Source organism: Ochotona curzoniae, unplaced genomic scaffold, assembly GCF_017591425.1.
Source record: "Ochotona curzoniae isolate NIBS_2020 unplaced genomic scaffold, NIBS_Ocur_1.0 contig_605, whole genome shotgun sequence".
Lineage (NCBI taxonomy): Eukaryota > Metazoa > Chordata > Mammalia > Lagomorpha > Ochotonidae > Ochotona > Ochotona curzoniae.
Genome location: NW_024466491.1, coordinates 4,503,727 through 4,531,542, shown reverse-complemented (window position 1 = coordinate 4,531,542; position 27,816 = coordinate 4,503,727). Strand labels below are relative to the sequence as shown.

At 62.8% G+C, this 27,816-nt stretch overlaps 2 protein-coding genes across 4 annotated transcripts; one reads left to right on the top strand and one right to left on the bottom strand.

Moving 5' to 3' along the window:
• Positions 1–394: 394 nt before the first annotated feature.
• Positions 395–5,164, top strand: DDX39A (DExD-box helicase 39A). Its single transcript, XM_040990847.1, has 11 exons — positions 395–992; positions 2,655–2,866; positions 2,949–3,076; positions 3,304–3,396; positions 3,474–3,657; positions 3,949–4,067; positions 4,152–4,283; positions 4,390–4,499; positions 4,607–4,751; positions 4,838–4,985; positions 5,069–5,164. Exons 2-11 carry the CDS (start codon positions 2,659–2,661, stop codon positions 5,083–5,085), a joined length of 1,284 nt encoding a protein of 427 aa, XP_040846781.1. The 5' UTR covers positions 395–992; positions 2,655–2,658; the 3' UTR covers positions 5,086–5,164.
• ADGRE5 (adhesion G protein-coupled receptor E5) lies at positions 5,142–20,890 on the bottom strand. Of its 3 annotated transcripts, XM_040990737.1 has the most exons (21): positions 20,877–20,890; positions 17,120–17,219; positions 14,463–14,513; positions 14,162–14,281; positions 13,666–13,821; positions 11,592–11,738; positions 11,137–11,283; positions 10,675–10,821; positions 10,551–10,594; positions 10,214–10,291; positions 9,711–9,888; positions 9,512–9,622; positions 8,860–9,152; positions 8,316–8,489; positions 7,898–8,089; positions 7,324–7,550; positions 6,956–7,022; positions 6,771–6,862; positions 6,034–6,211; positions 5,845–5,943; positions 5,142–5,763 (listed from the first exon to the last, which is right to left on the bottom strand). In XM_040990737.1, exons 2-21 carry the CDS (start codon positions 17,133–17,135, stop codon positions 5,734–5,736), a joined length of 2,547 nt encoding a protein of 848 aa, XP_040846671.1. In that variant the 5' UTR covers positions 17,136–17,219; positions 20,877–20,890; the 3' UTR covers positions 5,142–5,733. The 3 variants fall into 3 exon arrangements, with proteins under 3 accessions (XP_040846671.1, XP_040846669.1, XP_040846670.1); XM_040990735.1 differs by lacking the exons at positions 11,137–11,283; positions 11,592–11,738; positions 17,120–17,219; positions 20,877–20,890 and adding exons at positions 14,718–14,993; positions 15,038–16,032 and having other exon boundaries at positions 8,316–8,495; positions 8,926–9,152; positions 10,551–10,597; XM_040990736.1 differs by lacking the exons at positions 11,137–11,283; positions 11,592–11,738; positions 17,120–17,219; positions 20,877–20,890 and adding exons at positions 14,718–14,993; positions 15,038–16,032 and having other exon boundaries at positions 8,316–8,495; positions 8,926–9,152.
• Positions 20,891–27,816: the final 6,926 nt, after the last annotated feature.

Genomic DNA, 27,816 nt, shown 5'->3' with positions numbered 1-27,816 from the left:
AACTTTCCAAAGTCTTCAGTTGGAATTGTGAAGCAGAGTCAACACTTCAGGAGCATGTGGGGGTCCTGAAGCAAGGAGACCCTCAGTGTTTACATAAGAAAAATGAAAAATACACACACACACACACCTTGCTGGGCAAGCATTAGTAACAACGACCAGAGCAACCGACCCCTTGATCAACGGGGAGTGGACAAAGTATGTTGACTTGTATGAGTATTATAAATAGTGTTTTTGTTTGTTTTCTGTTTAAGGAATTACAAGGTAAACCTATTCATACATATATTATATATCCACACGTAGGTTACAGCCATATAATGAGATAGTCTTCGGTAAATAAAATTGAAAAAAAAAAATGAAAGAGCTATTTCCTGCCTCACCCTCCCCCCCCATCCACTGCAAGGATCATGAGTTTAAGTAAGAAAAAAAGTTTTTTGAAGTAAAGCATTCGGTGACAAAAGCCCATTATGAAGGAATTGCATTCACCGGAGGTTCCGACAAGAGAGGAACCGAATCTCCAGTGGTCACTCGAGGCTGCACCGCGGAAGGGGTCTCCGGGGTCTTTCCAGAAGGATCCACCGTACAAGGTTCCCCAGGCAGCCTGCTGGCAGTTCGGGCGCCACCCTGACAAAGGGCGGGGCATACGCCAGGAGTCCACGGTTAGCCTTCCTTTGCCAGTACTGAGCATGGCGTCGATCACGTGATAGCGCGCGAACACATTTCGTTCGCTAAGCGGCGCGCCTCCCTTAAGCACGGACCAATGAAATGCAGGCGTACGGCACGCCCTCTTTCTTGATTCACCAATAGCGTCCCGACGCCCGCCCGGCAGTAATCCAATCAAGGCTATGTTTTCGGCTGAACGGGCCGGGCGGTTCAGTGAACCGGCCGCAGTCTCCCGGAAGAAGGCGGAAACGCGGAGCTGCGAGTCCGTGCGCGCGGGCGGACGGGCAGACGGCCGTGTGTTCGCGAGCGCGAGGAGCAGAGCGACGGACCGGGTGAGCGGCGGGTGTGCGGGGCCGTGGGGCGGGCTGGTGTGGGGGCGCCCGGCTCGCGGCCTGCGGGGCCGCACGGGGCCGAGTGCCGGGGGCGCGGGGCCGAGTGCCGGGGGCGCGGGGCCGCACGGGGCCGAGTGCTGGGAGTGTAGGGCGGCGGCCGGCCGGGGAAAGGCGCGGGGCCGAGTGCCGGGGGCGCAGGGCTGCTCGGGGCCCAGTGCTTGGGGCGCACGGTTGTTTGGGGCGCAGGGCTGCTTGGGGCCCAGTGCTTGGGGCGCACGGTTGTTTGGGGCGCAGGATTTAGGGCGCAGGGCTGCTTGGGGCCCAGTGCTTGGGGCACACGGCTGTATGGGGCGCAGGGTTTGGGGCGCAGGGCTGCTTGGGGCCCAGTGTTTGGGGCACACGGCTGTATGGGGCGCAGGGTTTGGGGCGCAGGGCTGCTTGGGGCCCAGTGTTTGGGGCGCACGGTTGTATGGAGCGCAGGGTTTGGGGCGCAGGGCTGCTTGGGGCCCAGTGTTTGGGGCGCAGGGTTTGGGGCGCAGGGCTGCACGGGGCCCAGTGTTGGGGGCGCCCGGCTCGCGGCGGGTGGCCGTTGGGCACCGGGGCGCATGCGCGCGGGGCGGCCGTTGGTTCGGGGCTCGGTGTCCGTGGATGTCCGCGGGTGTGCCCGTCGTGCTCTCCCCGCCGTTCGCTGGACCGGGACTGGGCTGGGCAGGGCAGGGGCCCCTCCGCCATGGCCGCCGCTCCTCCTCATCCCCTGTTGAGTGTCCAGTCCCTTCCACGCTCCGTGTGCGTTTTCTCACCTCCACGCCTGCCTGCTGGCGCCACATCGCTTGCATGGGGTGCACTTGCAGAAATTGTTGGAGAGGCGGACGGCCGCCCCACACACCTCCCTCCCTCACCCTGTGGCTGGCCACACCCTAGGGAGGCATCCACAGCTTGGAGATGGGTTTTGGAGATCCGGTCGCTGCTCCCACCTGTGGAGTTGAATTAGCACCTGAGTCCCTCGGGCCTGGGCAGCCCTCCCACAGCTCGTCACTCTGCGTACCCCCAGGAGGACCTGCACTTTTCCAGGGTACAGCTCTCAGTCGCCCAGGCGGGCTCTACCCCGAGACCTTGGTCCTAGGGACCTGGCGTCTGTAGAGGCGATGGGGGAGCTGTGGGGGTGTCAGGCTGTGTCCTAGAGGCAGGGCAGAGTTGAGGGGTCGGGATGGAGGATGGGGAGCAGCCCAGTGGCCAGGTGGGTTGGCTGTGGAGGGACCCCTGGGCTCTTGTCCCCACATGGCTTAGAATTGCCTGGAGTTGAACCCCTGGTCTTGGGGAATGCCTGGACTGGGAATAGGGGCGCTGTGAACCCAGCAGCTGTGAGAGATGGGGCCGGCCCAGGGCACGCGAGGGTTTGCACCCACATCCTCGGGGAGGTGCGGATATTGGGGGGGCAGCGGTGAGGAGTCTGGGGGAAGGCTTGAGGAAGACCTGAGGAAAGGGCCTCGCCCTGAGTTGAGTACTGAGAGGCCCAGAAGCTGTGGCCAGGATGCCGTCCCCCCAGACCAGCCGGAGGCCCAACGGGAGGCTGTCTCGGGATCCCCGAGCAGACCGCGACCACGCACTCCTGGGACTCCAGGGCGCACCCGGCCCCTGAGCCTCCGTGTCTCCCCATCTCAGTACGATGACCGAGCAGGACGTGGAGAATGAGCTCCTGGACTACGAGGAGGACGAGGAGCCTCAGGCGCCCACTGAGAGCACCCCGGCGCCCCCCAAGAAGGACGTCAAGGGCTCCTACGTGTCTATCCACAGCTCCGGCTTCCGGGACTTCCTGCTGAAGCCGGAGCTGCTGCGTGCCATTGTGGACTGCGGCTTCGAGCACCCCTCGGAAGGTGCGCTGCCCCAGCTCCCGGCTCGGCCCCGCGGTGGGGGGCACCCCACGCTTGGCGTCACTGACATGTCTCTCACCCCCAGTCCAGCACGAGTGCATTCCGCAGGCCATCCTGGGTATGGATGTCCTGTGTCAGGCCAAGTCTGGGATGGGCAAGACGGCGGTCTTTGTGCTGGCCACCCTGCAGCAGATCGAGCCGGTCAATGGACAGGTGGGTGGGGCTTTCTCTACAGGTAGGGTAAGGGGTGCCCAGCATGCTGTCCGCGGTGTGCCTAGGCCATGGCTTGGCAGAGCCTGGGGGAGACTGGTATGACCTGGGAGTTGGCACAATCCGGGCCGTGCTGTGGCTCTGGGGTGAAGGGGACCGAGACCGAGGGTGCCGTGGGGAGCCATTTTGTTGGGACTGTCTTCAGACGTGCTGCCCTGCCCACCGCACAGGTGACGGTCCTGGTCATGTGCCACACGCGGGAGCTGGCCTTCCAGATCAGCAAGGAGTACGAGCGCTTCTGCAAGTACATGCCCAGTGTGAAGGTTAGCCCCCTCCCGCACGGGGCCGGGGGGCTGCCGGGGCAGCTGCCGGGGCAGGGCGAGCCTGCGTGTGTCCCCAGGTGTCTGTGTTCTTCGGGGGCCTGTCCATCAAGAAGGACGAGGAGGTGCTGAAGAGGAACTGCCCGCACGTGGTGGTGGGGACGCCGGGCCGCATCCTGGCCCTGGTGCGCAGCCGCAGCCTCAACCTGCGGAACGTGAAGCACTTCGTGCTGGACGAGTGTGACAAGATGCTGGAACAGCTAGGTGAGCCCGGGGGCCCTGCCGGCGGCCAGCGGGGGGCGGGCGGCAGCTGCAGCCCTTACCCCAGCGGCTGTCTCTGCCCCAGGCGGCCCTCCCTGAAGCGGCTCGAGGCGCCCTGGCAGGCGCCCTGGCAGGCGCCCTGGCACGGCTGGCGGCGCGTAAGTGGACTGCAGCTCCTCCCGCGCGCCTCTGCGCCCGCCCCAGTCCAGCCCCTCCGGCGCCTGGGGCTCGCCAACCCGGGGGGAGGGCAGGCGGGCGCGGCCGGCGCTCAGCCCCCCTCTCCGGCTCCCGCAGACATGCGGCGTGACGTGCAGGAGATCTTCCGGCTGACGCCGCACGAGAAGCAGTGCATGATGTTCAGCGCCACGCTGAGCAAGGAGATCCGGCCCGTGTGCAGGAAGTTCATGCAGGATGTGAGTAGGGAGCAGGGCCCGAGGAGCTGCCGGGGCCGGGGTCGGCTGAGACGCCCGGACTGAGACCCGCCCCTTCCCCCACAGCCCATGGAGGTGTTTGTGGACGATGAGACCAAGCTCACCCTGCACGGGCTGCAGCAGTATTACGTCAAGCTCAAAGACAGTGAGAAGAACCGCAAGCTCTTCGACCTGTTGGACGTGTTGGAGTTCAACCAGGTGAGGGGCTCCCTGTCCCCGGCACCGGCACCCTGCCCCGGGGCTCAGACCCCGCCGGACCTGCCGCCCCCGGGGCTCCCAGCCTGACCGGCCCCTCTCCTGCCAGGTGGTCATCTTTGTCAAGTCGGTGCAGCGCTGCATGGCGCTGGCCCAGCTCCTCGTGGAGCAGAACTTCCCAGCCATTGCCATCCACCGGGGCATGGCCCAGGAAGAGCGGTGAGTGCCCGCTGCCGCCCCGCCGAGGCCAGGGAGCGCCGCCCCGCCGAGGCCAGGGAGCGCCGCCCGGAACCCACAGTGAGAGAGCCCTCTTGTCCCCGCACCAGCCTGTCACGCTACCAGCAGTTCAAGGACTTCCAGCGGCGGATCCTGGTGGCCACCAACCTGTTCGGCCGCGGCATGGACATCGAGCGCGTCAACATCGTCTTCAACTACGACATGCCCGAGGACTCGGACACCTACCTCCACCGGGTGAGCCGTGCCCTCGGCCAGGGCGGCGGGGCAGGCCGGAGCCCGCGGGCCCAGCCGCGCGCTGAGCCCGCCCCGTCTCCCTGCAGGTGGCCCGCGCAGGCCGCTTCGGCACCAAAGGCCTGGCCATCACGTTCGTGTCGGACGAGAACGACGCCAAGATCCTCAATGACGTCCAGGACCGCTTTGAAGTGAACGTGGCCGAGCTGCCCGAGGAGATCGACATCTCCACATACAGTGAGTGACGCGGGGGGCTGGGGCGGCGGGGCGCGGCGCGGGGCGGCCTGACGCCAACCTCTCCTCCCCTTGTGTCCCCACAGTTGAGCAGAGCCGATAACATCACACCCTCCGCTGCACACGGCCCCTCCCCGGCGACAAGACTGTAAACTTGTATAAGAATAAACTTTTATTAAGGAGGCCTGGCTCCTGGCTCCTTGCTCTGGTGGGCTGGTGGGCGGGTGAGTGTGCGCTCCTTGCTCTGGTGGGCGGGTGGGCGGGTGAGTGTGCACAGGCCCCACCCACCGCCACCTTGTGCAGGAATGAGGCACTTGATGAAGTGTCCACGCCCCAGACACAGCGACACCCACAAGTTCACGCCGGGGCGAGCCCCTGCCCCCGCGGGCAGCCGGGCCTCTGTACCGTGCACCCAGGTGGCCCCGCACCTCAGTCTTAGCTTGAGAGAGGAAGTGGTGGCCCCCCCTGGCCTGTCCCGGGCCAAGACAGGTAAGAACGGGCCGGCAGGGACCCCACCTCCCCCAGGACTGGCCAGGAGCTGCAGCCCCAGGGCTGGCTTCTCGCTCACTGCCTGGGGAGGGGGCATCTGCGTGGTCCAGTGCCCAGCGGGGAGCTGTGCAGTTAGTCCCCACCCCACCCTCCAGGGAGCTCCAGGGCAGCAGGGAGCTGGCAGCTTCCTCATTCAGTGCGTGCAAAAGCTGCTGTGGCCAGCGGAGCTGCTGCCGGCCCGCCAGCGCCTCGAGGTGTGGATTCACATGCCGGACTCCGAGGGCCTGGGCACCTGCGGACGCGGCAGCCCGTGAGGGCAAGTCCCTCGTTCCCCACAGCCACCCTCCGGCACCCAGCCCCGGCCGGCCCTTACCCGGCTGGTCTGATGGCTCGTGGCTGTGCTGGATGAGGCAAACTCCGAGTACTTGTTTCCTGCCATGACGCAGGCCCACTTGCGGTACTCCGCCCTCACCTGTGGGCGAGTGGGTGGTGCTGCCAGGTCAGCGAGCAGCCCCCCGAGGGCCCCCAGCCTCCCGCTCCCCCGCCCGCCGGCCGCGTCCACCTTCTTGTTGAGCAGGCAGTGCAGCACAAAGAGGAAGAGGCCCTGTAGGCAGTTGAGCGCGGTGAAGATGTAGGCCAGAACCTGGTTGTGCCAGCTCTGTGGCTGGAAGAGGAACAGGCCGAACACCCACGTGCAGCCCAGCACGACGAGCTGCGCGATGGCCGTGACGGTCAGCACCCTGCGGGGACAGGGACGCGGTGCTGGCTGCAGGCTGCCCCCTGGGCCTCCCCAGGCCCCGCCCTCTGGACCCAGGCCCCGCCCCTGGCCCTAGGTCCCGCCCCTTGCTCTAGACCCCACCCTCTGGACCTAGGCCCCACCCCTTGCTCTAGGCTCCATCCACTGACCTCAGGTCCTAGGCCCCGCCCCTTGCTCTAGGCCCCACCCTCTGGCCCTAGGCCCGCCCCTTGCTCTAGGCTCCACCCTCTGGCCCTAGGCCCCACCCCTTGCTCTAGGCCCCACCCTCTGGCCCTAGGCTCCACCTTCGCTCCAGGCCCGCCCTCTGGCCCTATGCTCCACCCTCGCTCTAGGCCCCACCCCTTGCCCTAGACCCCACCCTCTGGTCCTCGGCCCCGCCCCTTGCTCTAGGCCCCACCCTCTGGCCATAGGCTCCGCCCCTTGCTCTAGGCCCCACCCTCTGGCCATAGGCTCCGCCCCTTGCTCTAGGCCCCACCCTCTGGTCCCAGGCCCCGCCCTCTGGCCCTAGGCTCCACCCCTCTAGGCCCCGCCCCTGGCTGCACCTGGCCTTCTTGAGTTTCTTCATGTCGGGGTTGATTTCCGAAAATTTCTGCGTGAGCCGCCACACAGTGATGACAAAGACGACCGCGTTGCACTGCGTGGGAAGCAGAGGGCGCGGTCAGGGGGTCCCCGTCCTGGGGGACCCGGAGGGGCGTCAGGGGCCTGGGCTGCGGGGTCGGGCAGGTACCAGGACGATGGCGGTCACGGGTCCCACGAAGCTCCAGAGGAAGCCGCCTTCCAGGCTCAGCCAGCAGCTGCGGGAGAGTCAGCGATGACGGGGTGCCGGGAGGGGACCCCGCAACCCCCGCACGGGCCCGCAGCCCCCCAACAGGCCCATAGCCCTGCACAGGCCCCCGCACGGGCTCACAACCCCCTGCACGGGCCCGCAGCCCCCCAACAGGCCCAAAGCCCCCCAACAGGTCTGCAACCCCCCAACAGGCCTGCAACCCCCCAACAGACCCACAGCCCCCCAACAGGCCTGCAACCCCCACACGGACCCGCAGCCCCCGCGCAGCCCGCAGCCCCCACGCAGCCCGCAGCCCCCCGCGCACTCACCAGAGCTCGCGGCCGTAGCCCTGGCCGTTGGCGGCCGCCGAGATGGCCACGATGAGCAGCGGGACGCCGTAGCCGAAGAGGCAGAGCCAGCGCGTGCGGGGGCCCTGGCCCTGGAACACGCGCACCACCAGGAAGTAGAGCTGCAGGCCCTCCAGGCTCATCCAGCAGAAGGCCGCCAGGAAGCAGTAGTGCAGCAGTGCGGCCACCAGGCGGCAGCGCAGCCCCACCTGCCCGGGGAGCCCAGGGAGGGACGCCATCAGGCCCGGAGAGGGGGCCGTCGGGGGCCAGCCAGGACCCCCACCCTGGGCCAGGGCCAGCCAGGACCCCCACCCTGGGCCCTCAGGACCAGCCAGGACCCCCACCCTGGGCCAGGACCAGCCAGGACCCCACCCTGGGCCAGAATCTGTCAGGACCAGCCAGGACCCCCACCCTGGGCCAGGACCAGCCAGGGCCAGCCAGGACCCTCCACCCTGGGCCAGGGCCAGTCTGGGACCCCCATTTTGGGCCAAGCGCCTGGGTCAGGGTCAGGCTCGGACCCCCATCCCAGGCCAAGGGCGCAGCAGGGCCTCCCCACCTGGCCGCCTTCATTCTCGATGCCGGCCAGGAAGATGGCAGAGCCCACAAAGAGGCAGACACACAGGTGCAGGTGCACGGTGGTGCGGGGGCCCTGGATGGGCCGCACCAGGAGGAAGGTGAGGATACACAGCAGAAGGCAGACCAGCGATAGCGACAGGCCCACCTTCGTGACCAGGGCCAGCTTTGGGTCCTAGGGGCGGGCAGGACAAGCAGGTGTGGGTGTGCGAGGGCCTGGGGTGGTCCTCTCTGAACTCCTCTCCCGCCCCCGCTAGTCCTGGCCACAGTGCCACATGGAGAGGGCTGCCTGGGAAAGTCCTCCATGTCTGGTTGGTTCCATGTGCCCACCCCCTCTGCCAGCAGGGAGCCATCCCCTGCCAACTCCTAGGGGTGTAGGGCAAGGGGTGGGCGTCACCCACCTCAAAGTCGAAGTGAGCCATAAGCACGGCGAAGCTGCTCAGGTGGTTACACTGGCAGGTGACGCTGCCATTCTGGCTGCCCAGCTTGCGGCAGCCCGTGGTGGCCCAGTGTCCGTGGCCCTGGCTGTCATTCTTCCAGAAGGCACAGATGAGCTCCTGGCGGGGTCCAGGTGTCTGCGGCTGTGGGCAGTGCAGAGGGCGGTGGAGGCGTCTGCCAGCTTGGGGGCAGTGCAGGGGTGGTGGGGGCGTCTGCTAGCTTCGGGACAGTGCAGGGGATGGAGGGGGCGTCTGCCAGCTTGGGGGCAGTGCAGGGGGTGGTGGGGCGTCTCCCAGTTTGGGGGCAGTGCAGGGGGTGGGGGGACGTCTGCCAGCTTGGGGCAGTGCAGGGGTGGTGGGGGCGTCTGCCAGCTTGGGGGCAGTGCAGGGGTGGTGGGGGCGTCTGCCAGCTTGGGGGCAGTGCAGGGGTGGTGGGGGCGTCTGCCAGCTTGGGGGCAGTGCAGGGGTGGTGGGGGCGTGGCTAGAGGGCAGGCCCCGCACTGGGGGCGTGGTCAGAGGCCACTGGGGGACAGGTGGGCGGGGGGCTGGTTTTCACACCCCCACAAGGGCTCACCAGGTGGGAGAAGGCGAAGGTGACAGGTGAGCTGAGCCTCTGGGTTTTCCTGTTGCTCACGAAGATGGAGTTGACGGCCGACAGCAGCTGAAGCCGGGCGCCTCGTAGGGGGACCTCGTGGGCAGCTTCCAGCTCAGTTCGCTCCTCGGGTTCCAAGACCAGGGAGGCGTTGGCCAGCAGGGTCTTATCCATGCGGGGGCTGGACAGGATGCCTGCCACCTTGTTGCCTGCGGGAGGCACGCGGCGTTTGCTCGCTGCTGCCTTCTGGTCCCTCCCAGAACGGCACAACCCCATCCCTTGCAGGCCAGTGGCCGCTTTTCCCGTCCATTTATATAGAAAGAGCTGTATCTTATCCCTCCCCAGGTAACCTTTTCCCCCTCTGCCCCCCAAAAATGAATCTTTGAAAGATCAGAATCTTCCTTCCACTGGTTCACTCCCCCAAATGCCCACAAGAGCCCCAGTGTGTGTGTGTGTGCTGAATCAGAAATGGTCCAGCCATCACAGGGGATGCCAGCAGGAGCACTTAACCACTGCCCCACAGCACCCACGCAGTAAGCCCCGCCCCGCAGCCCCTGCCACGCAGTACCAGAATCCCCCTCCTCGCTGGCCACTGCCCAGTCCAGCAGCACCCGGCCGTGGCTCTGGCCGATGGTGATGTTGCCCTCCGCCTCCTTCTCGGCGACCACAAGGCTCAGCTCTGGGGAGGGAGGGATGAGTAGTGATTGGGGGGGGGGGCACCCGGCAGGGGAGAGAAGGGCTGGGGCAGGGGCGCGGGGACCCCTCACCTGTGCCCAGACGGGAGCGGTACACGAAAGGACCCACAGGCAAGGTCGTGGCCAGCATCCTCAAGCTTTGCTCCATGCCCGTGAGCACCTGGGTGGCCACGCGGTTCTGGTCAGTCTGGGCCAGCTGCTGCAGGTCTCCGGGAGCTCCGAGGAGTTCATCCGTCAACTGAATGAGGTTCTAGGGGCCAAAAAGGACGAAGTTGGTGGCTCACCTGACCACCTCTTAGCCACTCCAGGGAGTCACCAAGACCTTACAATGTGGCACAGTGTGTTAAGCCCCCGGCCTGCATTCCTGGCACCCCACAGGGACTCCAGTTCGAGTCCCAGCTGCTCTACTTCTGACTCAACTCCCTGCTTATGCACCCGGGAAAGCAGTGGAGGATGACCCTAGCGGCCTGCACCCATGTGGGTTTCAAACTGGAAACATGGGCTGTCTCGACCTGCACCGAGGGTGCCCTGGTCACCCCCATGCCACCCTGGCCTCCTCCAGCACCTGCCCTTACCTGGATGGTGTCCTTGGCTGAGGTGGTCTTGAAGTCCCTGCTCAGAGCCTGCATTCTGTCAAGGAATTGAGAGAGGGCCTGCACAGGGGAGGGACAGCAGGGTCAGAGAGCCCGTGGGGGCAGGGTGGGGGGACAGCAGGGTCAGAGAGCCTGTGGGGGCAGGGTGGGGGGGCAGCAGGGTCAGAGAGCCCGTGGGGGCAGGGTGGGGGACAGCAGGGTCAGAGAGCCCGTGGGGGCAGGGTCGGGGGGCAGCAGGAAGCCATGGCCTGGTGTGGGCAGGCAGCTCGGAGCAAGGGCTTTTCCTGCCTTGTGCAGCCGGCTCAGGGTGGGCACTCACCTGGCTGTGGACACCAGGTGGCGGGGTCCAGTTGGACAGGATGTCTGCTGGAGGACGGGACAGGGTGGGCATCAGGTGGGTGCGGTGGGGGTGGGCGGGGTTCGGGGGCAGGGCCACCAGGTACCTTGGCAGACGGTGTTGACTGGGCCGTTGGGGGACCCGGGCACCGGTTCCCAGCCTGGGCGGCAGCGGCACTTGTATGTCCCGATGGTGTTGCTGCACACAGCGGAGCTGTGACACTGATGCTGCCCGGAGCTGCATTCGTCCACGTCTGGGTACAGAATGGCGGGGTCAGGTCTGACCACCCACCCCGTTCCTGCCTCCAGAGCCTGACCCTGCCTCCTCCCTACCCACCCCTACCCGTGTGTGCCCTAGCTGCTGCAGTGCTGCCACCTGCTGACGGCGTGCCCCAGGAGTAAGCGGGAAGCCTGTAGAAGCCTGGCCCCTCCCCGCCCCAGCTCCATCCCTGGCACCCCCCGAGGGTCTCTCCACATCCAGCCTCGGTGGCAGCAGTGCCTCCCCGAGGGGTCAGTGGGCCAGACCGTGGGCAGTGACTGGCTCTGGGGCAGCAGAGCGAGCCCCGGACCTTGGCAGACGGTGTTGACTGGGCCGTTGGGGGACCCGGGCACCGGTTCCCAGCCTGGGTGGCAGCGGCACACATAGCCACCTGCCTTGTTGATGCAGTGGGTGGAGCTGTGACACTGATGCTGCCCGGAGCTGCACTCATCCACGTCTGGGTACAGAATGGCGGGGTCAGGCCGGGTCCCCTGACCCCCCTGCCCCTGCCTCCTGCCCAAGCCCCCAGCCTGCCTTTGTCCACTCTGTGCCCCAGTGGCTGCAGTGCTGCCACCTGCTGACGGCGTGCCCCGAGGGAGGAGTAAGCGGGAAGCCTGTAGAAGCCTGGCCCCTCCCCGCCCCAGCTCCATCCCTGGCACCCCCCGAGGGTCTCTCCACATCCAGCCTCGGTGGCAGCAGTGCCTCCCCGAGGGGTCAGTGGGCCAGACTGTGGGCAGTGACTGGGCAGCAGAGCGAGCCCCGGACCTTGGCAGACGGTGTTGTTGGGGCCGTTGGGGGACCCGGGCACCGGTTCCCAGCCTGGGCGGCAGAGGCACACATAGCCACCTGCCTTGTTGATGCAGTGGGTGGAGTTGTGGCACGGCCCTGGTTTCCAAGTGCATTCGTTCACGTCTGAGGACAAAGCCAGAGGGTCAGGGCCACCCTGGCCGGGCTGGCCTCCCCTCCACTCACGGCACCTGCTGCCCCCACGTCTCCATGGCCAGGTCCTGCAGCCACAATCCAGCAGTGACCTTCGGTGTCACCTTCAGACCAACTGCCCATGGGCACCGGCAGCCCATGTGGGCGCCGGTTCGAGTCCCGGGTCCCTGCTTGTGGCCTGGGAAAGCAGTCAAGGATGGCCCAAGTGCTTGGGCTCCTGTACCTGCGTGGGAGGCCTGGATGGAGCTCCTGGCTGGCCTGCCCCAGCCCCTGCCATTGTAGCTATCTGGGAACTGAACCGGGGGCCGGAAGATCTTTTTGTCTGTCACTCCACCTTTCAAACCAGTCTTGTTAAAGGAGATGTGCACATGGATCCCACATTTATGGGTATGGGGGGACAGGATCCAACAGGGAACTGAGTCAAGGAGCTGGCCTTCTGCAAAAAGAAGTTATCCCTCCTACAAGCAGAGGGTTGGAGGGTTCCCCGGCAGGCGGTAGGCTCGACCTGGCGGCCACGCCCCTGTCCAGTCCCCGCCCCTCTCTGCGGGTCTGCAGGCCAAACCCAGAGGGCACGTTGTCCAGCTCTACGATGCTGACCACGCTTGCCCTCCGGGCCCAGGGCTGGCCTGCATTCAGGGCTTCACCGGGGCGCCGTCTGGGATGGCCTTGATGGGGGCGGGGAGACACAGTGGCGAGGCCATGCCTGGTCGGGAGGAAGCTGGCCCCTGTCGTCCCCGCCGGTAGGTCGGGTCTCTGGGATTGGAAGGTGGCTAGAAGGACCCGCCATGCTCTCATGGGGCCTGCTGCCAGCTCCTCGGAGGTGGCCCAGGGGAGGCCGACTGGCAGGCACAGGGTCCCCGTGGGCTGGTGCAAGAAGTAGGCAGAAAAGCCACGGCCACACAGCTCAGCCCCAAGGACACTATGTCCCGTGTCCCCATGGCAGCCCAGTCCCCTCTGGACTGGGGTGTTGGTCCCCACCTCAGCCACTCCAGGGAGGTCTTCTGAGTTCCCAGCTGGGCCCCCAGGTTCCCCTTGGTCCAGGAAGAGGTGAGTGGAGGCCACCTCCCACCCCAGCTGGTTGATATAGACTCCGAGCTCACTGCACATGGCTGCCTGCCCACTCTCCATCCCGCACAGGTGTCTGGGTCCAGCGGGGGCCTCATCCTGGTCACCATGAAAGGGACAAGCCCAGTCCTGGAGGTGCCATCAGGGCAGTGGGCAGGTGCCTGTTCCCACCCCACCCAGGGACACATATCCGTGTCCCATCCATCCTCAGCGGCAGGGAGGAACTTGGAGCCTTGGTCAGGACTCTCCGAGATCAGTTGTAATCCTTACTACCAGCCCTGCCCTCTGCGATCCTGGTATCCATCCGTGCCCTCTCTCTGGGTGACTCCTGCCTCCAGCTGCTCCACTTCCCCTCCAGCTCCCTGCCTGTGGCCTGGGAAAGCAGTGGAGGACGGCCCACAGCCTTGGGACCCTGCACCTGCACGGAAGACCCAGAAGAAGCTCCTGGCTTCACACTGGCCCAGCTCTGTCTTTTCCTCTCCCTTCTGTAATGGTGACTTCCAGATTACATAAACAGATTCCCCCTTCCTTTTTTTTTTGTGCCCTCTCTTTTCCATCAAACCACCACACGTAGGATCCCATCTTCCCGTCCTAGCTGACTGTGCCTCCTGATCGAATCCCCACTCCAGCCCATGGCACAGGTGTCCCAGCCCATGGCACGGGTGTCCCAGCCCATGGCACAGGCGTCCTAGCCCATGGCACGGGTGTCCCAGCCTGTGGCACGGGTGTCCCAGCCCAGTCCCTGGATATGGCAGGCCAGAAGCCCCATGCCCTCTTCTGGGGGTGGGCAGGCAAGGGGTGGGAGGCTGTGGTGGGCAGGGGCGGGGGGCCTCACCCTGACACGTGTTCTGGCTCTCGGTGGAGAAGTTTCGCTCCCCGGATGTGAGCTCGTAGCCCTGGATGCACTCGCAGTAGTAGCTGCCATCCACGTTCTTACAGTCGGCGAATCTCCCGCAGGAAAGGGAGCGGGGAGGGGCGCACTCGTTGATGTCTGCCAAGGCAGCCACAGGGCCTGGGTGAATCCTTCCTCCTCCAGGCAGACTCTCTCCCCACCCGCCAACGAGGCGGCCGGACAGCACACCCCCACCAGCCTGCACGGTGCCTGGATCCCCCGCCCATGCAGGCTACTGTCTCACACTGCTGCCCATCTTAGTTCTTGGGGTAACTCCCGCCCCCCGACCCCTGCAATCCCCCTCTGGATTGGAACACAGCATCTCTATCCCAGTCCAGGGGGTAAACTGAGGCACAGACTTCCAGGAGGACCCAGGTCCTCTGTGTGTGTCTCCAGCCACGCCCCCCTGTAACCGCCCTCATCTCCCAAGTCTCCGTACCTTCACAGGTGTCTGTGGGATCTGTGAACACGTCCCCAAAGAGGGCCTTGAACCCTGGGTTGCAGCGGCAGGCTGTGGCGTTGACACACATGGAATTCCTAGGGCACCACGGGGCACAGGCTGCAGGGTGGGGTAGACGGCAATCAGAAGCTTGGAGCTGAGCCGGGGCTGTGGAGGGGAGACAGCCCCAGGTCTCCCCCACATCAGATTCCCCCCACTGTGCTGGGCTGAGGGATGCAGAGTCGGGAGCCCAGGGCTCCTGTCCCCAGGCTGTGGCCGGTGCTGCTCCTAGCGTACTCACCTTGGGGTTTCTGGGCTGCAGCTCCCAACGCAGTCAGCAGGGCCCACAGCACTGCAGGGAGACAGGGATGGGGGTCAGGGGGCCCTGGAGCCCGGAGGCCTCCAACAACCAGCAGGTGGATCTCAGTGACCTGGCCAGGGCACCGTGTCCCTCCCTGCCTTGGTTTCCCAGTCTGCCTAGCAGGACCACCGGAGCACCCCACTTCCCCAGGCCGGGACCCCCTACCTCCCAGTGCTGCATGGGAGTGGACCTCACCAGTGCCGCCTGCTGCGCGTTCCCAGGAACTCCCAGGGATTGTTGTGACAGACACCCCCTTGTCCCACTCCCGCCCGCCTCCCACAGCACAAGGAGCCGGTGCACCCTTGGCCACTGCTTGTTGCCCACCGGCCGGCCAGGCGTTCCACCGTGGCCCCAGGATCCAGCGGCCCACGCACAGGATCCAGCTTCTAGAGGCACGGACCCCCATCCTCTCCCGAGACCCCTGGCGCTCAGCTCAGCCGGAGCCCCCGCCCTGGGAAAATGGTCTGGGTGGGAGTCCCCACGTCAGCCAGGGGATCTTCTTGCTAGTCCCTGGGAGTGGGGGAGGGAGAGAAGGCCAGGGAACAGGAATGGAGAGAGCACAGTGGAATACAGATTGGGTGTCAGTGGGTGGAGGTGGCACAGCAGCAGGTACACCCCTGGGTAGAGCTCGGAGGACCAGATACTCTGGGAGTTTGGGGGCGAATCATCCAAGACTCCATGAATTGAGTGACATGTACGATGCTGGGGACAGGAGAGCTGTCAGAGGGCCAAGGAATGGAGCCCTTGGGTGGTCATGGGTCACTTCCTGGGTGGGGGGGAGCCAGGACACACCACTCTGCTATTGATCGTCCCAATGCAACCCTGGGGGGTGACTCCCACACTGTGAGCACAGCGGGGGGCCTATTCCCTCCCTGTCCAACCTTGGTGCCCCTCAGGCTGGGGGAGGGGAGAGTGGAGAGGCAGAGGGAGACACCCCCTACTTCCCTTCCCCAGCCCAGGCGCTACCCCCACTCTGGCCCAAGCTCAGCTCTTTTCCTATCTGGCCACACTGCTGGGCTACTTCCCCCCACCACACCTTCCCACTCCCGGGGCGGGGACCCAGTTCCTCTTGGCCAGACAGACCACAAAATGATGGTCCTGGGCTCTCAAATTCATCCCCCCCCCACCACCCGCCCGCCTTTCTAGTTCAAAACCACTCTAGGGCGGGGAGGGCTCAGTGGCTGGGAAGTCAGAGCTGGGATCACTGGGGACCAGGTAGGGTGGCAGAGGGGACATGGGATGATCTGGGTGAGGGGCAGTTAGCCAGCTGGGGAGGGCTGGGGACAAGGAGGCTGACCACCCTCCCTCCCATCCCCGTGCCCTCTGCCCCAGGCCCTGATCAGGGTCCTGAGTTAGGGCCGGGATTTCCCCCGGACCCCCGGCCTGGTCCTGGCTTGCTTGTAGCAGCTGCCGCCGCCGGCCTCCATCTGGGGCTTTGGACCACGACCAAACGGGAGCCAGGAGAGTAGCCGCCGCCACCGCCGCCGCCGTGTGTCTGCTCCCAGTCTCCCAGGGACAGGGGTGGGGCCACCTCGGGCCAGCATTTTCCCAGACCAGGCCAGAGAGTTCAACAACAACAACAACAACAACAACAACAACAAAACAAATACTACTTCCCGTTGATCGGGAATGCTGGCCATGTGCTCTCACTCAGGCAGCCTGATCCTATAGGGGGTCCCTGGGGAGGAAGTGGGTACCAGAGTGCCAGAGTTTCCTGGGACTTTAAAAAAAATTTTTTTTTTTTGGCAGAGGGGAGATGGCTGGGAATAACAGGCTTTTTCCACAGATGGGGGGAAAATGAAGCAGGTTTGTTGGGGTCTTGCAGGTTTGCAGACCCCAACATGTGTCTGTATCCGCCCCCCCACACACACCACACACAGGGATCCCCAAGCTCCCATGGGGGAGAGGGAAGGGCCCTGGGCTGCCACCTGCCACCCCTGGATGAGGTAAGTGAGCTGGTGGTGGGGGGAGGAACAGCTGGTGCTGTGGACTGTTTCCACTCCCCCCCAAAAAATGTCACTTCTTCCCTCTCTGTGTTAGCCTGTTGCTTAGGCAACCCACAGCCCCGATAACAGAAACCGTTACAGCAGCCACTGGGGCTGGGGCGGAAAGGGAGGCACCCCACACACACGCCCGCCGTGGGAGGCAGGGGAAGTTACCAACACAGTCAAGTTCAAAATCCCTCCAAATTTCTCATGGGTACAGGTCAGGCTGGCCAGATCCGGGGGAGCGGCTGGGAGGAGAGATTTTTGGGACTACCGGCTGCCACTGACTGGAGCCAGCCACACACACCCACACACCAGCTCTCCGACCCCTGCCCGCACAGCCCTGAAGCCCTGCCCCCACCCCACTCCCGCCAGACTCAATCTTCCCAAATTGGCCGGTGGAGAGATTTTGGGGACTGTCCTCTCGGCCAGCAGAGCAGCTGTCACGGCACCCCGAGTCTCCCGCCTGGCCCTTGTGGGTGCCTGGATCTGTCCCATGTGTTGTCTCCCAGCCCTGCCTGGCCATGTGGCTTCCTGGGCCAGTGAGCTGGTGAGTGAGTGACTGCGGCCGGTTCCCCACGCCCTTTCCCAGGAGACCCCCCAAGAACTCACCCAGGAGGACACCCATGGTTCCTGCGGCCAGGCCTGTGTGGGTGCGGGCAGGCTGGAGTGGCAGGCGAGGGGGGGACCCGGCTGTCCCGCGCGGCTCTGTCTCTCTCTCTCTCTCTCTCTCTCTCTCTCTCTCTCTCTCTGGCTGGGCAGCTGTGCGGGCCGGCCCCCGGGAGCTCAGCCTTTATGAAGGGGGGCGGGGAGGGGGACAGAGCTGGCCCAGGGCCCTCCCCGGAACTGGCGGTACAGCTGGAAGGCAACAGGAAAGTGCAGTAAAAACAGAGCCCAGGAGCGTTGCACACACACACACACACACACACACACACACACACGCACACACACGCACACACACACACTGCTGACACAGACACGCTCAGGCACACGCAAGGCATCACACACCACACACATACGTGTGAGCATAATACATAAGCACGGACACACCCACACGCGTGAACACCCACCCCATACACACACGCACATGTGTGTGCACACAGCCGCTCGTTTCTGCCGACCTGAGGTCTGCTGGCTTCTTGTCCTCAGGGACCAGGGGTGCCAGGTGCGTGTTGAGGTTGGGCGGGGGGTTACAACAGCGCCCACAGCAGAGGCGGGGTACCTCCCTGGGCTCCCAGCTTTGCCATACTGGCCATACCACGCTCCCGCAGCCGAGCTTCTCCACCCATTTGTCAGATGGTAACACAAGGTGAGGCTGGGGAGCTGGGTGTGGGAACAAACAAGCAGCCCTTTCTGCAGGGGGGTACCCACATGCCCAGCCCCCCAATGTTACAATTAAAAAAAAAAATTCAGGGGCTCTGACCACAAAGGACCACACATGTGCCATGTCAGGTGGCAGCTTCCCTTTCCGATCAATCCCGTGACCGGCCTTGTCTTCCCAGCCATCTCATCGCAAAGCTGGTTTCAAAACAGCAGTGTGGAGGGCGCAGCAGCAGCGCCCAGCCCTTCGCGCCGGTGTCCTGGGGGTGTGGGTGGGGCGAGGGGAGGGGCCAGGCTCTAGGACACACCCAGAGTGCCCGGTCCCTTCGAGGAAAAGGCCCCTGGTTGGCACAGAACCCGCCCCTGCTTTGGCTCCTCTGACATCTGTACCCAGGAGGACTGCGTCATTCGGGGTTTAGGGAACTGAGGCTACAAAGCATCAAAGACTTATCACCTGATGCCAGCCCTAAAGGGCCAACCTGTCCAGGGTGGTCCTGCATGCAAGGGTGACCCCCCCCCCACTGGAAGGTCCAGAGCAAGAATTGAGAACCAGGCAGGAACCTAGCACCGAGGCACCATTCCCCTCTGGGGGTCTGGCCTTAGCGGGGAGCTGGAGCCAGGAATGGGGGCCGGGACTCGGGCACGCCCTGTGCACCCCTCCCCCGCTCCACACCCCCCTCCTTCGCTCCGCACCCCCTCCCCCACTCCGCACCCCCCTCCCCAGGACCGCTGTTTCTGTCCCTTAGAACCCTTCATTGGTTGTATGGAAGCGTCTTGGCTCTCCGGGGGACAAAGCACGGGGTTTATTTAACAAAGAGGAAGTGAACCCTGCCTGGCTTAGAGGGGCAGAGGCAATAACTTATTGAAAACGTGAGGTTTAAGGGCGTTCAAGGAGGTGGGTGCTGGGCAGGGAGGGTCAAGGGGTGCCGATGACCGAATGTAGGCAGGGGACGGCTGAGAAGGAGCGGCCCACTTTGCAGACCCGGGCCTGGGGCGGACTGCAAGGCCTTGGAGGACGGACAGCACGCTGGCGGTTTGGCCTTTGGCCCAGAAAGCTGGAAAGTCCTGGGCTCAAGGCCCACCCGGGCCAGCCCCGTCCCCTCCATCCTGGGGCAGGGCGACCTCAGCCCAGCCCGTGCCCTGGAGGAACCTGCACGGGGCAGGCCAGGTGCTGACCACACCCCTCTGTCTGGATTGTTTGTGCTCCTGTCTCCCTTCCCCCATCCCTGGTGTGGTGGTGTGGTGATGTGTGTCTCTGCTTGCCTGTTTCCTGGGTCCTGGGAGCAGGTCCAACCTCCCTGGACCTCCGTTCTCTTGTCTGTGGAGTTTGGAGCCGAGCAGCCAGGCCTCTGCGGGGCGGCGGGGGCGGGGGGGGGGTCATTCAACAGTAGGGTGGCAGACTGAATGGGGCAAAAAGGCTTCTGGGAGCTTCCCTTCTCCGCTCCCCCTCCTCCACCTGCAAGCGCTGGCATTCTCTATGGGCACCAGTTCGAATCACAGCTTTTTCACTTCCCATCCAGCTTCCTGCCTGTGGCCTGGGAAAGCAGTGGAGGACGGCCCAGAGCCTTGGGACCCTGCACCTGCGTGGGAGACCTGGAGGAAGCTCCCTGACCATTGTGGCCACTTGGGGAGTGAACCAGAAGATGGAAGATCTCCCGCTGTGGGAGGGACAGTGAATCCCTGACAGCCTGAGACAGACAGGTGAACACCCCATAGCGTCGCTGCTGGCTTGGCGTGCACCTGGCGTCTGCAGCATTTGACCCGGATTGTAGTCATTTACTAGTTTTTTGTCGACTTGAACACTACACAGAGAGAGTGCTTCCCTCCGCTGGTTCCCTTTTCAAACGCCCGCAACAACCGCGTGAGAGCCAGGAGCTTCCTCCGGGTCTCCCACGCGGGTTCAGGGTCCCAAGGCTTTGGGCCGTCCTCTGCTGCTTTCCCAGGCCACAGGCAGGGAGCTGGATGCAAAGTGACGTGAACCGGTGCTGTACGGAGCAGCCCCTCTGCGGTTCAGCCCACTGACCAATCAGTGGCTCTGCTGTGTCACTTCCACCTGACCATGCATCCACTGAGGCACAGCGTGGGGAGTTGATCCGCTGCCAAGTGGTTACTGTGTGTGAAAGTCGCAGGCCACACCCTTCCCTTTCTGCGCTGTGTGGTCTGCGGGGGTGGCTTCTCTGGGCTTCAGTTTGTCCCTCCTGTGAAATGGGTAGCAGCTTGCTTCAGATGGAGGGTGGGTGTGTGTGTGTGGGGGGGGCGGTGGGTAGGGGATCCTTCTCTGCCAAGTGCCTGGAGGAGAAAGCAGGGACCCCCAACCCCCAACCCCCCATCCGCCTAGCCTCGCTTCTATCCAGCGCCCCACACAGTCCCAGGCAGACTGCGTGGGTCAGATGGGGTCTCCGGGCAGAGGCGGGAAGGAGGGGGTATCACAGGATACCCAGAGGCAGCTGGGAGACAATGGCAAAGGAAGGGGCCGGGCAGCCCCCGCGTGGGCGCACCCCCGCGGATGAGCCCAGCCACCCAGCCACGCCGGCTCCAGGAGGGCGGCCGGGCTATTGTGAATACAGACAACTGTCCCCAAGCCAGGAAGCCCCTGGGAGGGAGCGAGGGAAGAGGGTGGGGAGGGAGGCCGCTGGCCAGGCCTGCCTGTCCCCCGCCTCCACGCGCCAGGCTGGACACCTGCGGCTTGGGGCCGTCCCTAGCCACCTGGCCTGGGGGTCCCTGGCAGGCGCGAGCGCGCACGGGCGAAGACCCCACCCTTCCTCCCCTGCTCCCTACCGCGTCCCAGCCCGGCCCCTGGAGTAGCTTCCAGTCTGTATTTATAGTTCCCGGCGGTGGCGGCTGGATTGTGCAAGCTCAAGTTGCTAAATATAGAAGTGTAGCTACATGGAAGAGAGGGAAGAGGGGGTTCCTGGAGGGCAAAGTTGGGGTTCAGAGACAAGGAAGAGGTGGTTGAGGAGCCCCAAAGGGGTTCCGCAGGGATTGGGACCCCAGCTCCCGGCTGCTGTCCCCCTCACCATTACGGGTGTCACCATCGCCTCCCCACAGCGGGTGTGTGTGTGTGTGTGTGTGTGTGTGTGTGTGTGTGTGTGTGTGTGTGTGTGTTGAGGGGCTCTCTGCTTCTAAGAAATGAAACCCTCCAGGAAGCTGCAGGGGTTCCCCCGCCCCGAAACAAACCCCAGCACCTCGCAACCACAGCCTCCCCTGCCCCCGGGCCTCTGCGCGCTCCCGGGCAGGGGCTGGGTGAGTGACGTGCGTGGGTGCGTGTGTGTGCGCGCGTGGAGGTGGGGTTATAAATAGACCATATATAAGCAGGTGCGGAGGCTGTGGAGCGCGGGTAAGAGCTGTGGAGGAGGGATAATATGCCCACCCCCACAGTGGGGGAGAGGGCTGGGAGGGCAGACCCCCAAAATGGTCCCCTTGCGCCCCGCGGCCCAGCCACCTCGAGGATGTGGAGATGGGAGAGGCAGCTTTGGCACCCACCTTCTTCTCTGTGGATGGGGGGTGGGAAATAATAGACAGCCATGAAAAAAGGACATTTTGGTAGCTGTTAGGGGAGAACTGGCTGGCTCCCCCCTCTCCACACACATGCCTGTCTTGAAGGTGGAGGTTCACCAGCGTGTCTTCATTCATTCACTGCACTCTTTACTCGTAACGACGCACACACGCTAGCCGGTGCTCGGGCTAAACCTCCGCCTGCAGCGCCGGCATCCCCTATGGGCCCTGCCTCGGGTCCCGGCTGCTCCACTTGGGATCCAGTTTGCTGCCCACGCACCCGGGAGGGCAATGGAGGAAGGCCACGGCTGCCGGCCTGGGAGTCCCAGAAGGCTTCTTGGCTCCTGGCTTGGACTCGGCCCAGCCCAGATGTTGGCGGGCATTTGCGGGCATGAACCAAGGATGGAAAATTCGCTGTAATTCTGCCTTTCAAATTAGAGAAGTCATTCACCTTTTTTTTTTTTTTTTAAAGAAGGAACGAGACCTATAGCAACTTGTGCCTAATCTTAAAGAAAAAAAACCCTGTTGAAACTGGAGTGAGCCCCGAGTTAGAGGAAGCAGAGCAAAGATGTGGAAAATGGGGTGGGGTGGTGAGGAGGCCAGCGGCAGAACAACTGGGGGGAGGTGGCAGGAGATGGGGGGGCGGCAGCCCCAGCAGGAAGCCCTGCAGGCCCCCCCCCCAAAAAAAAAAAACTGTGACACTTGCAGGAATTTCTCTCATTTGTAGCCAAGCTGAGCTGCCTTCCCCATCTTGCAAAGGCTTCTGGGTACAGCCAGGTGGGGGAAGGACGGAGGACTCTGGGGAGAAAGTTCCAGAATCTTGGTGTGTACCCACCCCCCAGCCTCCTCCCCTGCCACCCACCACATGATGGGGGGATATCACAGGACAGAGCCATATCCTAAGGGACGCCCTCAGACAACGGTGGGAAATGGCTGGGAGCCTGCTACGAACAGGAAGTGTGCAGCCGATGGGGCGTCCTGGGGCCACTGAATTCCGGCCTCCTGAGAATGCTCGTTCCAGGCCCCTGCAGGGGATGGTGGCTCCAGGACTGGGGCTTCTGAGACGTGCATGGGAGACCCTGGCTCCTGGCTTCCACCTTGCTCAGTCCTGGCTGGCGCAGGCATTTGGGGAGGGAACCAGCAGGCAGGCAGAAAAATCTTTGCCTCCTCTCTCCACCAAAACAGAAACAAAAATAAAACATATGTAGGGACGAGCGTTGGGCTGAAGTGCACTCGTGGCAGGTGGCAGCTCAGATGCTCGGTTCCAGTCCTAGCTCTGCTTTCTGTTCGTCATTTAGTCTTGACTTTGAAAGGCAGAGATGTCACTGTTTAAATTCCTGTTGGGGGACCCAGTGAGGGGTAGCCTAGTAGCTAAAGTCCTTGCCTTGCACGCTCCAGGATCCCATTGGGCACCAGTTCATATCCAGATGCCTGCTTCCCATCCAGCTTCCTGCTTATAACCTAGGAAAGCAATCCATGACAGCCCAAAGCCTTGGGGCCCTGCATCTTTTTGTTTAAAAGATTTGTTTATTTTTATTGGAAAGGCAGATATACAAAGAGGACGAGAGACAGAAAGATCTTCCGTCCGATGATTCACTCCCCAAGTGACTGCAACGGCTGGAGCTGAGCCAATCTGAAGCCAGGAGCCAGGAGCTTCTTCCAGGTCTCCCCCACGCAGGTGCAAGGTGCAGGGTCCCAAGGCTTTGGGCCGTCCTCCACTGCTTTCCCAGGCCACAGGCAGGGAGCTGGATGCAAAGTGGAGCAGCTGGGATACGAACCAGCGCCCATGTGGGATTCCAGCGCATGCAAGGTGAGGACTTTAGCCGATGGCCACCGCACCATGCCCTAAACTTTTTTTTTTTTTTTAAGGAAAGACACTACTTGGAACATGTGGGTGCCACATCAGTGAGTCTGGGGTGTGTCCCAGCTGCTCCACTGGGGACTCCAGCTCCCTGCTGTGGCACACTTGGGGGGGCAGCAAATGGCTTCTGCCACCCACATGGGACACCCAGATGGAGAGCCAGCCTCTTGGCTTCCGCCTGGCCCAGCTCTGGCTGTTGCTGGCATTTGGGGAACAAACTGGTGGATGGCAGATCTCTCTCTCTCTCTCTCTCTGTGCCTCAAATTAAAAGAAGGAAAACAAAGACATAACTGGAAGAGCAGGAGCAGCCGCTGCTTTGATCCCGCTTTGGGTTGCTGGTTCTCAGGCTGTGGGGCGGGGAGGGGCATGTTCAGCTCCAGGGGAGGGTGGGCCACCCCGCCATCAGCCTCCCCTCCAGCTGCTGCAGCCGCAGCTTGCACGGGGTCTCTCTGCCTCTCCCCGCCTCTCCTCTTCCTGTCAAGCCCTGGGTATTTCCCGGACCCTGTCGATGGCTGGATGGCTGGAAGGGGTCGGGGTGAGGGGCAGAGCTGGGGCGAGGAGGCCCTGCAGGTGACACCCACCGGCAGGGGCTGCTCAGAGGACTGGAGGCTGCAGCTGTGGCTGCCAGAGGTGGCTCCTTGGCGGTGGCCCAAGCCAGGAATTCTTTTCCTTTTTTTTTTTTTTTTTCCTTTTCCTGACATGGTTTCCTGTAGGCGCCCTTCCCTCTTCCCAGCTGGGCCTGCTGTGGCCTAGGACACAGGGTGTCTGTAAGAAATACTGCCGGGGCAGATAATCCACCAGCCCGCCACCCTCGCCCCTGCCTGGCTGCAGGTGCCGCCCGGCCCTGGGGATCCCAGGGGCTGAAGGGCAAAGGAGATGTTTGCTTCTTTGTTGAGAGAGAAACTTATCCATTGGTTCACTCCCCTGTTGCATTCAAAGGCAGGGGCTGGGCTGAGGCCGGAGCTGGCATCCAGGAGCCTCACCTGGGTCTCCCACGTGGGTGGCAGGGGCCCAAGCCCTTGAGCCCATGAGCAAGGAGTCACAACCTGGAACCACGCTTCCCTGTGGGACATGGACTTCTGCACTGGTCACAACCACTCAGCTAGCATGATGACTTCATTCAACCCCCAGACCAGGGGCAGACCAGTGGCTGCGCCTGCAGCTGCCAGAGGTGGCCCCATGGCAGAGACCCAAGCCAGGATTTGTTTTTTCTCTTCCTGACATCGGTTTACCTAACTGACACCTCAGCACCCATGTGAGAGACCCCCAGATGAAGCTCCTGGCTCCTGGCTTCAGATTAGCTCAGCTCTGGCCATTGTGGCCACTTGGGGAGTGACCCAGCAGATGGAAGATATTTCTCTCTGTCTCTCCTTAGCTCTGTAACTTTCCATAAAAAAAAAAAAAAAGACAAAAATTAAATCTCAGAGGAGATAAACCTGGAAAGAGACACAGTGTGACCTAGTCCCTGGGGAACCGGAAACCGAAGCTGCAGGGTGGGTGTCGGCATTGGGAGCAGTGGCTGGCACCCCTGACCCCCGCCATAGCTCACATCTGAGTCCCTGGATTCATGTGCTGCCCGATTGCAGCTTCCTGTCCATCATGCACGCCCTTGGGGACACCCACACCCCTGCCGCCCACGTGGGGAGATCCGGAACGTGCTGGTGATGTTAGCCCAGGCCTGGGCATCGCGTGCGTGTCGGGGGTGAGTGGGGAGTGGCTGGCAGAGGGGAGTTCTCGCTTTCCTGCCTCTCAGATACAAACATGAATACCATGGTTAGATATGACCTGGGGGTGAGGAGGGGGCGGGAATCAAGCCACCACATTGCCACGGTGACTATCAAGCAAACACAACATGACACATGGTGGCAAAGTCACAAAAAACCCTGGCGGGGCCATGAGTGTGACATGGGCCCCCCCTTCCTCCCAGCCAACCAACCGCACCACAGCCTGGTGGGGCCGCGGTGCCAGGAGGCTGATCTAGGGTCCGGCAATCCCACTGCTGGGTATATCCCAAAAAAGAATCAGTGGTGGCATTTGAAAGGGCTGCCTGTGTCCCCTCATGCCTACTGCCCTGCTCACCACAGCTCACAGCTGGCAGGCGCTCAAATTTCCAGACTTGAATAGAAAAGGGTTGGGGGGGTCACACTCCAGACAAAGGAATATTATTTGGGCTGGAAAAAGCAGGGGATTCCTTAGAGGGGTGGGGGCTTGGCACTGGAGGGGCATAGGTCCGGGAAATCAAAGAACAAATAACCTCCCAACCCCCAACATGATCCTACTGGCAGGAGAGTCTGGGGAGTTTTTCAATGGGCAGAAATGGACTCCAGGGCCCAAGGTTTTGGGAAGGGAAGCGGGTACGCCAGTGGGGGATGAAGGTGGGGTTTCAGTTTTACAAGGTAAGAAAGTTCTGGGGACATCCAGAAGGTTGAGTGGCGCCCACGTTGACACTTGGTTGCCACGGGCAGAGTGACTGACATCTCACTGTGAAACACAGGCTGGAAATTCCGACACCTGCTCCTTGCTGCTGCCACCACCATGGTGGCCCCGTGCCATGCCTGGAGGGGGGCGCAGGCTGGCTACTCCGCACCATCGGCCCGAAGGCCAGGAGAGACAAGAACTGGGGGATCCCACAGCCCCAGACCCCAGAGACAGCCAGGAGAAGGGGCAAGGGGGAACGAGGGCTTCGTGGGGATCCGTCCGTGGGGGGATCCGTGCATGGGGGGATCCGTGCATGGGGGGACATTGTGGCTCAGATGTCAGCCCCAGGTGCTGTGGGTGCCTGGGGAGTGAGCCAGCACACAGGTATGTGTAAACAAACAAACAAACAAACGAATGAATGTCTTTATTGGAAGGCAGTTACAGAGAGAATACTCCAAATGGTTACAATAGCCAGGACTGGGGTCAGGCTGAAACCGGGAGACAGGAGCTTCTTCTGGGTCTCTCACACGGCTGCAGGGGCCCAAGCCCTTGGACCATCCTCTGCTGCTTTCCCAGACGCCCTAACAGAGAGTTGGATGGGAAACAGAGCACCCGGGACTTGAAAGAAAGGACTGACGCACGTAGGGGATGCCACTGCAGCAGGTGGAGGCTTAGCGAGCTATGCCATAGCCCTGGCCCCTACTGGAGGGCTGTTCCCCAAGTCCCCACTCCATGAACTTGCAGACACAGGGCAGGAAGGCACAGTTCCCACCACACTGGGACCACAGAACTCACTTCACTCAGGAAACCCGAGCAGGTAGCGAGGTGTCACTTCCGGTTTGCAGCTCCAAGTACAGTGTTTTCACACTATGTTTTTCATTTCCTTTTGCAAGAATGGTTGGCAGTGTGCCAGCACGGGGCTGAGAAAAAGGCAGAATGCTAATGCTTTTTTAAAAGTATTGTTTTCAAGGCCCTGCGCTGTAGCTTAGTGGCTGAAATCCTCACCTTGCATGTGCTGGGATGCCACGTAGGTGCCAGTTCTAATCCTGGAGACCCTGTTCCCCACTCAGCTTCCTGCCTGTGGCCTGGGAAAGCAGTGGAGGACGGCCCAAAGCCTTGGGACCCTGCACCCGCGTGGGAGACCCGGGAAAGGTTCCTGGCTCCTGGCTTTGGATCAGCTCAGTACCAGCCATTGTGGTCACTCGGGGAGTGAATCATTGGAGGGAAGATCTTCCTCTCTGTATATCCGAGCTGCGTCCTGTAGCTTCCCAGGGAACTGGGGTCAGAGAGAAGCAGGGATTTGAACCCAGGCCCTTGGATAGCTTCTATGCGGGCCTCCCAAGCGGTGTCTTAACCGCTGTGCTCCACGCCCACCCTGAGAAGTACGAATTGAATGCGATGCTTTGAGCAACTCAAAATGAATGCAAAAAAAAAAAAATCCATGATGAATAAAATTGCAACATTTTAAATGAAGACAGGATCGATAGTGGGACTGTGCCGAGACATTTTGGAGCCTGAGGCAAATGGAAAAATTCAATTTTCGAGTTTTATTTGCTTCGCTCTGGCCCCATCCCCAGGAAGCAGGAGTGATACCCAGCCTGCGGCCTTTTCCGGCCCTCGAGGCTGTGGGTTTCAGTTCCTATCCCCGAGCCACAGCTGGAGACACCTGTACCCCACGGGAGAGTGCCTGCATTGCAGCCTCTGTTCTTGCTACCCACACTGAGAGGTCCTTGGATTTATTTATGTGAGGGCCCGGTGTGTTAGCCTAGAGGCTAAAAGTCCTCGCCTTGAACGCGCCAGGATTCCATATGGGTACCAGTTCTAATGCCAGTGGCTCCATTTCCATTCCAGCTCCCTGCCTGTGGCCTGGGAAAGCAGTGGAGGACAGCCCAAAGCCTTGGGACCCTGCACCTGCGTGGGAGACCCGGAAGAGGCTCCTGGCTTCAGATTGGCTCAGCACCAGCTGTTGCGGTCACTTGGGGAGTGAACCAGCAGATGGAAGATCTTCCTCTCTGTCTCTCCTCCTTTCTGTATAGCTGACGCTGGGTCTCTCACGTGGGGGCAGGTGCACTTGGCCATCCTCCCCAAGCACAGGAACAGGGAACCTGATTGGAAGAACAGCCAGGACACGCCGTCTCCAAGCCCTGCCCCGCCCCGCCCCATGGGTATTTTAAAGTTCCCTTGCATGGTCACGCGTTGTCGCCAAACACCGGGA

Bases quoted from the DNA above. Each gene is read 5' to 3' on its own strand.
- DDX39A (XM_040990847.1), top strand. From the start codon at position 2,659: ATGACCGAGCAGGACGTGGAGAATGAGCTCCTGGACTACGAGGAGGAC. The intron at 3,077-3,303 runs GTGGGTGGGGCT...CCCACCGCACAG, and splicing joins TCGAGCCGGTCAATGGACAG to GTGACGGTCCTGGTCATGTG. The intron at 4,500-4,606 runs GTGAGTGCCCGC...TCCCCGCACCAG, and splicing joins GGCATGGCCCAGGAAGAGCG to CCTGTCACGCTACCAGCAGT.
- ADGRE5 (XM_040990737.1), bottom strand. The intron at 13,822-14,161 runs GTACGGAGACTT...CTGCCTTGGCAG, and splicing joins TCCCACAGACACCTGTGAAG to ACATCAACGAGTGCGCCCCT. The intron at 11,284-11,591 runs GTCCGGGGCTCG...TTCTGTACCCAG, and splicing joins CAACAACACCGTCTGCCAAG to ACGTGGATGAGTGCAGCTCC.